Here is a 13,548-nt window from a genome sequence, read left to right on the forward strand (position 1 = left end):
AAATTCCCTTGTCTCCAAACTCTCTTTATCTCCAAACTCTCTTCCTCTCCAAACTCTCACGTTCTCCAAACTCTCACGTTCTCCGTCCTCGATCTCCAAACTCTCTCGTTCTCCGTCCTCGCTCTTCGCCGCGCCACCACTACGCGAATTTGACGCGTACCTGGTGAGCGGCCGGCCATCTGCTGCTGGGATTTGTGGGGAGTTATTCAACTCCTCACATATTATTGAAGTATCAGTAATTTGATTTTTCGGAGTTCTTCAGATCTGGTTTGTAGAATTGTATTATTACCAGAAGTATATGTTATGGAATATAAATGTGAATCTGTATATTATTTCGCTTATTATCAGAGCTTGTAAATAACTGTCCACCGTTTTTTTTTTTCTTGTGCTCTCGTTGCGAGCACAACCTAAAAAGTTCATACTCTCTCGCTCTGAACAAGAGACTTTTGCTGTCTTCAATTCTGTTTTCTGATGAGCGCTTTTCGTTGAGCCCTTTTTATTTCGGTCGTTTAACGAGTGCGTAAAGAGCGGAACGAAAAACGCTCGCAGAAAGATTGTCAGCAAAAGACCGATTGACCGAAAAACTCAATGCAAACGGTCTTGGAACAACCGAAACAAAACAGAATAGAAAAAATCGGTTTCGATCTGAGCGCGAGCGAGCACATTTAAGAGCCCATGAAACGGTTGCTCTCTGAGTCTTTTCGTAAAGAGTCAGAAAAAGACACTTATTTGCAGACAACGAGAAACGGTCGACAGTTATTTGCAAGCTCTGTTTATAATAAACCAATCCTCTGTAGCGCTAAGATCTATTTGGCAGTTTTATTTTTTCATAAAATTGATTCCTAGTATTCCATCACATGGAATCGCAAAATCTTGATTTACAATATCAAAATTTAATGGAATTATATATTTGTTTTGAGGTTTATTGGAGCAAGTCCTTTAGATTTTATGATCTCCTCGCCTATTCCTTAAATATTTATTGTATTTTTTATTTGTATATTGTTAACGATATCTGCATTTTTTAATAGCGAAATATTTGCTCCCGTATCCACGAGGAACGTAAGCTGATTCCCTGTTTCTGAATAAATAAATGGAACGAAGATATTGAGACAAAGGTTAATTGTATAAACTGTTGGTATTTTTAATATCTCGTATCTAAAGGGGTTGGAAATTTCCCGAAACTGGCTGGGTAACGCGGACATTATTGTTTTGTTGTGTATTGCCGTAGTTGCTGGTATTTTGGTTATTGTTGTTTCCTCTATAATATCCACGAACTCTGTCCTCTTCTTGCAAATAGTATTGCGTTGGCATTACCTGTCATTTTATTACTCCATTGTATGTACTTGGGGACAGCCTCATTCATTGATGAGAAGTTGCCTGCCACAAGGATTGTTTTGAGTCGGCCATTCTCAAAACTTTTGACCATTGTGTTTATAGCCTCCTCGGTGCTGAATTTGTCCGCGTGTTCAGCGGGAATCCTTCATCAATATACAAAGCTTTAAGTAGGTTTTGTAAGTTGTCAATGTCAGTTGTGAATTTATATGCTGTTTTTTACCTTTTTGAGTAGTTTTTGGCATTTTTGTTTTGACTACATCGGATATTTCGCCAATAATAGTGTCTTGTAATTTTTTTATAATTCCGTTTATAGTAGGTTAATTTTGCACTTTGTACAAAGTTGAGCCCACTATTTTTGATTGTACGACTTCAACAGGTATTTTTTCAATGGCTTTGGATAGATTTAAATATTTCAAGGCTGTGATAAATCTTTGAAGATTGATTTTCTGTCCGTTGAATTCTGGGATAGCATTTGCTATATCCTTACTATATGCCCGTTGGGCAACGGTATCGTCCGGCATTATTAATCAAAAGTGTGTTAAGTATTGTTGGTATTGAAATACTTAAATTATACCTTTCCTTTCTAGTTATTAAGTTCGACCCAAGTCTGGTCAGAAATTTCGATACTTTATTTACATTTTTATCTAGTCCATCTCTATATGCGCATTTTTAAAGCAATGTTTATTTATAGTGTTTTGTTGTATTGATTTGTTTTGCGTCATCGATTTATATGATTTATCGAAATCGCTTTTAATTTTAATTTAATTTTTATATAATTCACTCCATTCCACTATAATATGGATATGAATTATTCTTGCTACTGATATGCTAGCTCTACCTAATATGTCCTGATTGCTTGAGATTCTTCTCACAGGAACACCTGGGATGGTGCTCAAAACCATTTTTATTAGAGCAATGTATTAATGGTGAGTTTTCTAAATTATATGTTGACATATATAAATTTTCTAACTCAGGTAGTAATCGGGGTCGTTAAAACCAGTGTTATTATACTTTCTTATATACCTATACTTCTGGCCATAAGAGAAGATATATTAACAATTTTATACCCTTGCACTCAGAAGTTTGAACGCAGTGAAAGAGACGTTTCCGACCCCATAAAGTATATGTATTCTTGATCAGCATCATTAGACGGGTCGATCTAGCCGTGTCCGTCTGTCCGTTAGTCTTTGTTTCTACGCAAACTAGTCTTTCAGTTTTAAAGCCTTTGGGCTGAAACTTTCCTAAAAATCTTCTTTCTGTTGCAGGTAGTAAATAAGTCGGAACCATCGGGATCGGCTGACATATTATCTTATAATTTTGGGACTACATTTTTTTTAAAGAATTATAATTTAATTTAGAGTCAGAAGACTCTAACACAGCTGTAAAAAAACGATCAGATATAATAATTAAATATGTTTTCTTTTATATCACTGAAGCTAGAAACAAATCCTTAAAAGTTTAATGTGATGTTAATAACGTCGATTGCTTCTTACAACTTCAAGGGTATACAAACTTCGGCTTGCCGAAGCTAACTTCCTTTCTTGTTATTGGTTATTATTATATTACAATTTTTTTACTTTTAATAAGACAAGTTTCTTTGGAACTTTATAATTACAATTATTTTTAATAGTATGGTTATTGTTTCTAGATTTTTTATTATGTATATATTTATATATATATTATATAAAATATTATAATATTCATAAAGTTAAACTAGGAAAGTGAAGGAAATATTTGGTATAGTTTTTTTTTTCACATGGCAGATTTAAAATGTGTCGCTCTATGTTATTAAAATATTTGCCATATGATTTTAGTACAAAGCCTAACAAGGGTTTGTAGTTTTCAAAGTGTAGAAGAGTAGAAGAGTTTAATATTAAAGGTGACTTAGGCATTGGTAATTAGTGCGCCTTAGTTTCGCGTCATTGCACCAGTGCGAAGTTGGCTTTCAATTACATCTGCTGTTTTGATACCCTTGCAAAGGGTATAATTTTCAGTCAGAAGTTTGCAACGCAGTGAAGAAGACGTTTCCGACCTCATAAAGTATATATATTCTTGATCAGCTCAGCGTCACAAGGCGAGTCGATATAGCCATGTCCGTCCGTCTGTCCGTCCGTTTCTAGGCAAACTAGTCTCTCAGTTTTAAAGCTATCGGGCTGAAACTTTCCATAAGTCGGAACCAGCCGGATCGGACAACTATATCTTATAGCTCCCATAGGAACTATCGGGGAAAAAATTAAAAAAAAGTTATATCTTTGGTGTTTTTTAACATATAAATTTCTAAGCTTGGATATAACATTTTTAAATTAGTTCTGAATTTCAAATTAAATTTTATCAAAATCGGACGACTATATCATATAGCTCCCATAGGAACGGAAAATTAGTCGGAAAACATTAAATAATATTTCCGTTAGATACTCGACTGTGAAATCATTTTCCTTTAACTCGAGCCGCATGCGTGTGAGTCTTGAATTAGGATTGACCATTGAAAATAGTGTGTTAGCGGTCTGTGATTAGTTTTTAATTGTTCACCATAAATGTATGATCGAAATTGGGTAATTGTCCAATAAATTGCTGCTAGTTCCTGTTCCAAGTGTTTTTATTGCTTTCAGCTTTTGTAAATGAACGTGATGCATATGCTATCGCGAGTTGGAGTCCGTTATGGTTTTGAGTTAATACCCCTCCACTTGCTTCTTTACTTGCATCCGTTATTATGCAAAATTCTTTAAGGAAATCAAGAAATATTTGGCATTCATGCAAGACCAAATGGAACATTCTTTTTACATAATCTAGGTATGTGCTGTGAATAGTCGGCGAAGTTTTTAATAAACGTAATTGCAGAATGCTACAAATCGTCTAGCGCTTTCTGTATCATGTAAGACTAGATAATTTTTTATGACATTATATTTCTTGTTGTCCGGTATAATTCGTTTGTCTGTGCTTTTATGACCAAGGAAGATCACTTCATGCTTAAAAAATGAACATTTTTGTGGATGTAGTTTTAAATATATTGTCTACATATTTGCGAGATGTCTTTTAAGTTTTTAAACATATTTCTTTCGGAACATCCGATGACATCCGATAATCGCGTGAAGCGATATGAGCCTTTGCTCGTTGAAAACGACGTTATGTTTGTTGTATTTTATTCGAGTTCAATTTGATGGAAACCTGGCGTCAAATCAAGGCATGAGAAATATTTTACCCTTCCTGATTGGTCCAAATTTTATCAATTCTTGGGAGTGGAAATTTATCAGACAGATGTTTTTTTTTGTTGATATGACGATAGTCATTTACTAGTCGCCATTTCTTTTCGTTTGAACTGTGGAGGGGTTTCTTTGGAACAAGTAGAAGTCGGCGTTTGTATTGTGATACAGATTGGTTCATCGTCCTTCAATATCAATTTTTCTTTGTAAAAATTATTTGTTGTTATTGATTCGGCTTAAAAACGGAATACTTCAGTATATTTTCCACATAGTTCCGTTAATTCTTGTTTGAATTGAACGTCGAAATTTTTTTAAAGCTTGATTATGATTTTTTGTTTTCTATTACTTGAAGTGTTTTGAATTACATTGTAATCGGAAATTGGTTTACATTTTAAATTTGGTATACTAATCAATTGATCAGTACAAGTTGTGTTCCCATAGAAACTAATGGGGAAAAAATTTAAATCAAATTATATCTTTGGTGCTTTTTAACATATAATTTCCTACGTTGGAAATAACATTTTTTAATTAGTATTGAATTTCAAATTTAATTTTCTTAAAATCGGACGACTATGTCATATAACTGACATACGAACGATCGGAAAGTTGGCGGGAAAATACTATGAGCAAATTATATCTTTGGCGTTTTTTAACATATAACCCCTACGCTTGGAAATAACATTTTTTAGTTGGTTTTAAATTTCGAATTAAGTTTTATTAAAATCGGACGACTTTATCATATAGATGCCAAAGGAACAATCGGAAAATTGATGGGAAAGAAATATAAAAAAGAATTATATCTTTGGTGTTTTTTAACATACAAACTCCTACGCTTTGAAATAACATTTTTAAATTATTACTAATTTTCGAATTTAATTTAATCGACAAGCTGCTGAAGGAAAGATCCGAAAATGGGTGGGAAAATAATATGAAACAAATTATAGCTTCGGTGTTATTTGACATATTGTTTCATAATATTGGAAATATAATTCTTTATATTTTTAAGAATTTCGAATTAATTTTAATAAAAATCGGACGACTCTAACATATAGCTGTCAAAGAAACGGTCAGAAAAATAATGAAATAATTTTTTTTAATATCACTGAAGCCAACAACAATCCTTAAAAATGCCACATGGTGTTACTAACGTTGATTATTTCTTATAACTTTACGGGTATACAAACTTCGGCTTGCCGAAGTTAACTTCCTTTTTTTTTATTATTAATTATTTAACAATTTCTGTCCATTTTCAATTAGTCATAAAAATTGCAATAAGTTATTTATATATTCCAGATTTGCTGTACAACCATGAATATTAATAAAATGGAATCGCCAATTCCAAATTGTATTTTTTTATTTTTTGACGAATTAAGACAATAATCAATAATATGAGTCCGGCGCTAAAGTGAGTCTTTTACCATCTTCTATCTACTAAATCGTTAATTTAAATATATATCCATATGGGTGTTCCGACAGCTCCGCACCCCACCGAAAAAAATTTGGTTACAATTTCAGTTTGGCTCTAAAGTCATAAAAAGTTGTTTGGTTTTTCTAAAATTCCAATTCCAATTTTTGTCGATCTTACAATTTATTTTTGTGTCAATAACTCAATAAACTCGTCAGAAGATATGTAACAGGTACAAGCTTTTCCGGCCCTATAAGTATAATTATATTTGACCAGAATCAAAAATCAGAATCTAGCCTAGTCGATCTATTCGTATGAACGCTAATATCTGAGAATCTCTAAGCAGTGTTCACCGCCCACTTTAAGGCCCACACCGCTGAACCTAGTCCAGCTTTACAGTTTTGAAGTTTTTGGATTTTGTTTTGATTATTAATATTCATTTGCATGCCAAAAATCATCCAGTTGGACGATTCTTTAAAAATTATAAGCAAATAATGTGTGACATTTAGTTTCAAACGTTTTTATTTCTCCATCTTCCTCTTACTCGTCACAGCTAAATAACGGTTATTTGATGTTTGATGTCAACGACTTAAGTGTTCTCTTTGGTATTAAATCGTACTCGTCACAGCTAAGTAACGGTTGTTTGATGTTCGATGTCAATGACTTATGTGTTCTCTTTGGTATTAAATTATATGCGCACTGGAAATCACCTCCTTAAGTCCCTCAGATCCTCGCACAAATCAAACAGGGCTCCTCCCAATCATCTCAACCTTCAATAACTTTTTCTCACAATGGTAACTTTTTTTTGCTTTCAGCACTCTTAGATCGATGCGGAATTTTTCTTGGGCGAATATCTTCGCTAGCTGACTTTCCGGGATCTTTTCACATCGATTTTCATAGAATATCCCATCCTTTCGCCTAATGAAATTATATTTAATTTGTTTTTTATTTTTTATATTTAATAACAAAATCAGTGTAGGAGCTCATTATATAATTTAGAAGTTAATCTTTGCGCTCCGTATTTTCCTTTGATTTTGCTTTTTCATAAGATGGTTTATTTTAATACTTTCAATATTTGTTCCTTTAATTGAAATTTAATCTTTTCAGTGCCAAATCTTAGTTAACCCATTAACAATTGGAATTGTATGTCCCGTTAGATTATTTGATTTATAATGCTGTGTTCCTTTATAAGTCGAAGCTGCAGTCTTATTTTGTGTTGTAGTTTTCTCCTGTTTTCTTTTTGCGATGTCAGCCGTATCTACAGTGCTGTTTTGTGTTTTTGTTTTTTCCCTCGCTCTTTTCTCGTAATTGTTATTTTTTAACTGTTTGCTTGAAATTGTCGAACTGTCCGTATAAAACAATCATGCATACTTTTTTCTGCTCCATTAAAAAATGTCGTCAATTAATCAGAGTTGACCAGTTAAAACTGACGTGTAGGCTTTGTGAACAAAATAGCTCATACCAAGTAAAGCGGATATATCGGTCAGATTAGTGATGACTTGGCTAAAGGTCTAACTTATTATACGAGCTGTGTTCAAAAAGTAAGGTGACTTTGTATTTTCAAGAAAAACAATTTATTTATCAATATTAATGTTGTACCCTTCAAAGTAATCCCCCTCAGATACAATACACTTATGCCAACGGTTTTTCCAATCCTCAAAGCACTTCCCATTAGCACTTTTCGGTATAGCCTTGAGCTCTTCCAGCGATGCAGTCTTTATCTCTTCAATCGCTGCAAATCTCCGTCCTTTCATAGGTCTCTTTAGTTTTGGGAACAAGAAAAAGTCACATGGGGCCAAATCCGGTGATTATGGTGGCTGAGGCATTATTGTGGTGTTGTTTTTGGCTAAAAAATCTCTCATAAGCAAAAATGAGTGAGCAGGCGCATTATCGTGATGCAAAAGCCATAAATTGTTTTTCCACAATTCTGGACATTTCTTTCGTATTGCTTCTCGCAAACGGCGCATAACTTCCAGATAATACTGTTTTTTGACCGTACGTCCATATGGTAAGAACTCCTGATGCACTATGCCATGGTAATCGAAGAATAGAGTGATCAAAACTTTGACATTTGATCGAACTTGGCGTGCTTTTTTCGGTCTTGGCTCACCTCGGCTCTTCCATTGTGACGATTGGGTTTTGGTTTCGATATCATAACCATATACCCATGATTCGTCACCAGTTATGACCCTTTTGAGTAAATCTGGGTCGTTGTTGACGTCATCCAACAGCTCTTGAGCGATGCTCATGCGACGGTTCTTTTGGTCAAAATTCAGCGAACTAACTTCGCTGACACACGACTCATGCCCAAAACGTTTGAAAAAATTTCATGGCACGAGACAAGCGATATACCGACATCTTCAGCAACTTCTCTGAAAGTGATTCGAAGATTTTCCAAAACAATTTTCTTCACTGCTTGAACGTTTTCATCAGTTGAGGCTCGTCATTGGCATCTTCCCGGCCATCTTGAAAGAGTTTGTACCACTTGTAAACATTTTTTTTACTCAGAACAGTTTTACCGTATGCCACTGTCAACATTTCAAGTGTTTCGGAGCACTTAATTTTATTTTTTACACAAAATTTGATGCAAATCCTTTGATCCATATTTTTCGATAGCAAAAATCGCTGAGAACGCAAAACAACTTGTTACCTTTACGCCTCTCACAACTAAACAAAAAAGGGGATTCAATTGAAACTTGGTACAGATGTTAGGGAAGAGTGTACCAACATAACAAAACAAATAAAATCGATAATCGAAAATATGTTGCCCGCGAAATTTGAAAAGTCACCTTACTTTTTGACCACACCTCGTATTGCTGTGAGCCATGTCTGGAAGTTGCGATCTAAAGTTTACCTAAAAAGTGTAAAAAATAGTTTCAACGTAGCTAGAGATAGTTTTCGCCGAGCAGTTGAGTTACTCACAGCGCTGGATTCACAATTTAATGGATTTAAGCTATTGAGTCCCCAAAGCGCAAAAAAGCTTCAGGAAAGTGACGATCAGAGCTCCATCACGGATAAGTGGTTGACCACAACAAATCCGCAAATGTTGCTAGGAATAGCAGCTAAAAAAGATATATATTAACTTAAAGCAAATGCAATTAACTCACCAGTACCTCCTTCATTAAATATAATGACACCTTCTGTTAATAGTTAACCAGAAACTAAGTTTGCGGTAACAAAAGCCGTATTAGGGGTTGTGCCAAGAAAAAACCAATATTTGTTCCTTGGCTTTCCCCCGACCAAACGGCCTCTGAGGTGTTGGATTATGTACAACACAAAATAATGGCTTATACTATTACATGGAAAAATATAATATTACCAATGCCATGGACAATAATTGGGGTAAAGGAATTTGAAACTAGGAAACGGATTTTAAGTAAAATCTAGATTCCCCAGTAATGCCGAACTTTCATCTTCTACCGTAGCACTGCCTACAGAGGCTTGAGTAGGTCCGAAAATTTTCCTAGTAATTACACGATTTTTAGGCATGATCGACCGTCCAGGCAAGGAGGTAGACTCTTAATTGCCATGAACTCTGCTCTCAAGTCTAAAGAGACATTTAAATAATTGATATGTGCAAGGCTACAGTTTTCTGTTAGTTTTATACATTCCGACTGTATCTGGATTTCCGTATTATTTGATTTATTTGATATAAAGTCAGTATCAAAAAAGATTTCCGATAAAGACTAACTAGTAGTTCTTAGAAATTTTAATATACTTTGAACCTTGAACCTTGGGGTTCACATACGAATAACCGCAATTCTCACTTTTATCAGCTTATCATGATTTCACTGAAGATTTGCTTGACATATCATTGTAAACTATATTAGAAACCTGTGCTTTGTAAATATTCCGGATGAGCGTTTCTGTCTAAAGTAGCAACTCTTTGAGGTCATAATCGATCCAAGCGCTGTGTAAGTAGAGAATTAAGAGAACTAAATTAAGCGATTACATTGTTTTCGCACGGCTGGCTTTCAGCGGCGAGAATTCTCATATATTAGGCTTCGAGTGGTCCGATCCTTACTCATTCCAAAATATGGATCCAAAAATATCATTCAAAAAATGGATGACGCTAAAAATATTTATGTTCCTTTAGTCTTGAGTTCAGTCTTCAACAAGACAGCTTGGTTCAGTAAAGAGTTGACACATCTAAGAAATAAGAAGTTCAGACTTTACTGGAAATTCATAGATAGCGGCTCTCAATCTTTTTATTCTAATAATTTAAAATTCTAATTTCTAAGTGCTCTCTGTTTTACAAAACCTATATTATATATAAACGACATATTCTACTTTACCTCATTCTTCACAGCCTCTTTCTTACACTCTACCGAATCGAATTTAATATTCTGTCCCACCTTAAATGAAAGCTCTTTGTTTGTTGATCTTGCCCGTGTTAGGCCCGTATATTCGTCTGGTCGCAATGAAATATCTGCCTGCGTTCTTAGATACTGCGCGGAAGCCTTATGCCGCCTCCTTCTTAAATTATTAACCTTATTTTTAGAATCTTCACAATTTTCTTAAATGTGGAAGGAATTCATCTCCACAAGAAGGGTTAGGAAATGGAAGCACGCGATTAATAGAGGTATATCAAAATTTTGAACGTTTCCCAAGCCGAATTTTTCAGCGAAATAGAACAGGCAATGGAGCGGAACTTGTTCCGCAGCGTTTGTAGTTATTAAAACGCCACAATATGCACTGAAAATTGCATCCATTGCTCCTACTAAAATTTACATTTTGGCAATGTTCGGTGCTAGCGCGTATTTGTAAAATGTGAATCGGATTAATATCTCAAAAAGGTTAGGCTGCAAAGTTGCTCCCATGAGCACAGTGTTATTTAGCGACACTCCATTGCTGGACTTGCAGCTAGCATCAATTACGACTCCCAATTTGGTCGTTAGGCTATCCGGCATTAAAACGGTATGTGAGGAGTGAAATACTTAACATTATTCGTCTGACTCGAATCTAGGGCTTCTAAATGATCTGATTCTTTGTATTCTTCGTTGAATTCTGTATACTTCATATTCAGAACCGGACTGCTCTTTAGTTTTCTCTCTCAGTTTAAAAATCTATGCAATGCTATTGGATAAGTATCTCCCAACGACATTGTCGGACTTTTGAATGGATCAGCCACCCCTAGCTGTTCGGAGTTAGAACGCCTAATATGATCGACAAAATGAGTCTCGCATTACCTATCCTCTTGAGTAGATTTATGGGCTGGCCGAGACAATTCTTCACACTTCTAAAACTTTTTGACTAGCTCATGTAGGTCATTTGCGTCTTGAACTTTCTCCTCTGTTTCACTTACTAACAAGAAGACGTTCGTGGACGACTACCCATACTAAGAGTGATTTTTGTACAATGGGCAATTTTGGTCCTAACGTGATTTGGCCTGCTACAATTAGCTTAAAGAAGGATCACACACCCAGCAGTATATCCATTCATTCTTAAGAAGCGAATGTGGGTAGTTGATTCTCTCACTGTCATCTTCAATTTTGCCACTAATTTAAGCGTCAAAAAATTAAACTGGCTTCCAGAATCTAAAATACACCTACAGTTTTGATAAGTTCCGTCGCTGCCTTTAATAAGGACAACGGCAGTTGCTAGAAAAGTGACGGATGAATTCGCCACAGAATTTTGAGGTTGTTGATCCAGTGCGGTAGGCCTTAAACTGTTTCTGTTTGAAGTCTCCCCACGAAGCAATTCAAGTTGAGGCTTATTACACGCGCTACAGTAATGACTACTACAGACTCTGGTAGAGTGGCGTTTGCTAAAACCGTCTAGGCAGAGAGATAGCTTCTCGACCTCATAATATCGTTGCAACGGCGAGAGCTCTTTAAATTTTGGACAAGATTTAATAGAAGGTCCACCTCCACAAATAAAACAGCTCCCTTTTCCATTGCTGTAAACCGATGAAGCTAATCGGAATCGCTTTTAATATTGGGTTTGGAGATATTTGTTTGCCGAGCCTTCCGATTTGCCGAATTCATTCCTCTAGATATTAAAAAATTTGAAAGCATTGGCCAGGAAGGAAGTCTCCTCGTCTAGATAGCTGCGAACCAAATGAAAAACAAGAAAGAACGCTTTAGTGGAGTGCCTCGACTATCAGATACCCGTTCCTCAACAAAATAAAAATGGAGATATATAGGCAGCAAAGCTATATTTCAGGGCACCACCTACCGGCTATTTAAACAGTTTGTGGGTCGATAGGTATTGATGAGACAAACAAGTTCACATAAAACTGTTTCTATCACAAAAACTGTAGGCTGATCAAGAATATATATACTTTATGGGGTCGGAAACGTCTCCTTCACTACGTTCCAAACTTCTGACTGAAAAGAAGGCTTTTGGGAAAGTTTCAGCCCGATAGCTTTAAAACTGGGGGACTAGTTTGCGTAGAAACGGACAGGCAGACGGCCAGACGGACGAGCATGGCTAGATCGACTCGTCTAGTGATCAAGAATACGTATACTTTATGGGGTCGGAAACATCTCCTTCACTGCGTTGCAAACTTCTGCAAGGCTATAAAAACATGGGACTAAAAAATGATTGCTTTATTTTCATAGCGATTTTGCAGCAGGCGGAAGCTCACGAATATTATTAGCCCCTGATATTTTCAAGCAATCAATCGGCACGGGACCAAAAGCAGATCTCAAATGAATTATTTCTGATAGCTCATCCAACTCACTGTCAGAAACTATCAACATTCTAATCGAAATTAAAAAATAATTTATTGGTATCGGAAAAAAGTGGCGAAAGTGTATAAGTTTAAATTTTAAAATTTAATCGTTCAGAAGTGTTCTTGTTTAATAAGATTCCACCGAGCTCAATCGTGCTTCTTGTTTTGCAGGAGTCATGGTAGCATTGTTTGCTGTAATGTTATCTTTATTGTGTATAAAGGAATTCGCTAGGCCAGTTTGAGCTTAAAGAGCTTCATTCTCCTTAGATTTTTAAGAGCCATATTTTAGGCAAAGAATTTAAAATATTTTTTTCTAATATAGGCTTAAACACAACCAATTTTAATTTATTTTCATACAAAATTAATTTGCTTCTTTAAAATTCCTTTTGTTGCTTAGCATGGCAATATATATACATTTAACTGGAAAATTTCTTAAAAGCCAACGTCAAGCACACGTGAAAATATATAATCATAACTGGTGAACTACTGAAGCTACAGGCCTGTGAGAAAGGTATTTCTCTTATACGATTTGTCTAAATACCACCGTTTAATTATTAGCCAGTTTTTTATATTTAAATTGTTTTAGTATGGTATTTCGAAATACCTATGTAATTGGATTGCCCTTAGATTCTCAACCTTCGCCTTCATTATTGTTAAAATAACCATTTCAAAGTTATTAATAAACAAAAATGGCCCCATTTACCATTTTAGATTATCTTACACTGCCTGAGCATTGACCTTTTTTTTGTGCGTATACAAACTCTATTTGAAGGAAATTTAAGATGATGTTAAATAGCTTAATTGAAAAAACTTTACCATTTCCACTTTTGGAAAAACTTGATTGGCGAGAAAACAGATATATATAGCTAAATTTTGCACACCAGTAACTTATGAACTACTAATAATATGTTATTAGAAAGGTATTGCAAAAT

General features: G+C 35.1%; 2 protein-coding genes across 4 annotated transcripts in view; both read right to left on the minus strand.

Annotated features, from left to right (window-relative positions):
* The window catches only part of LOC127011732 (protein GVQW3-like), a 33,396-nt gene extending 24,620 nt beyond the window's left edge, over window positions 1–8,776 (minus strand). Inside the window, exon 1 of the mRNA XM_050889805.1 lies at window positions 8,498–8,776. Within this exon, the coding sequence (XP_050745762.1) occupies window positions 8,498–8,544 (47 nt within the window). The 5' untranslated portion in view covers window positions 8,545–8,776. The remainder of the gene's footprint in view (window positions 1–8,497) is intronic.
* The window catches only part of LOC108021920 (UDP-N-acetylglucosamine--peptide N-acetylglucosaminyltransferase 110 kDa subunit), a 145,063-nt gene that overhangs the window by 103,236 nt on the left and 28,279 nt on the right, over window positions 1–13,548 (minus strand). The gene's annotated exons all lie outside the window — the stretch shown is intronic.

This window comes from Drosophila biarmipes, unplaced genomic scaffold (assembly GCF_025231255.1).
Source record: "Drosophila biarmipes strain raj3 unplaced genomic scaffold, RU_DBia_V1.1 ptg000007l, whole genome shotgun sequence".
Classification (NCBI taxonomy): Eukaryota; Metazoa; Arthropoda; class Insecta; order Diptera; family Drosophilidae; genus Drosophila; species Drosophila biarmipes.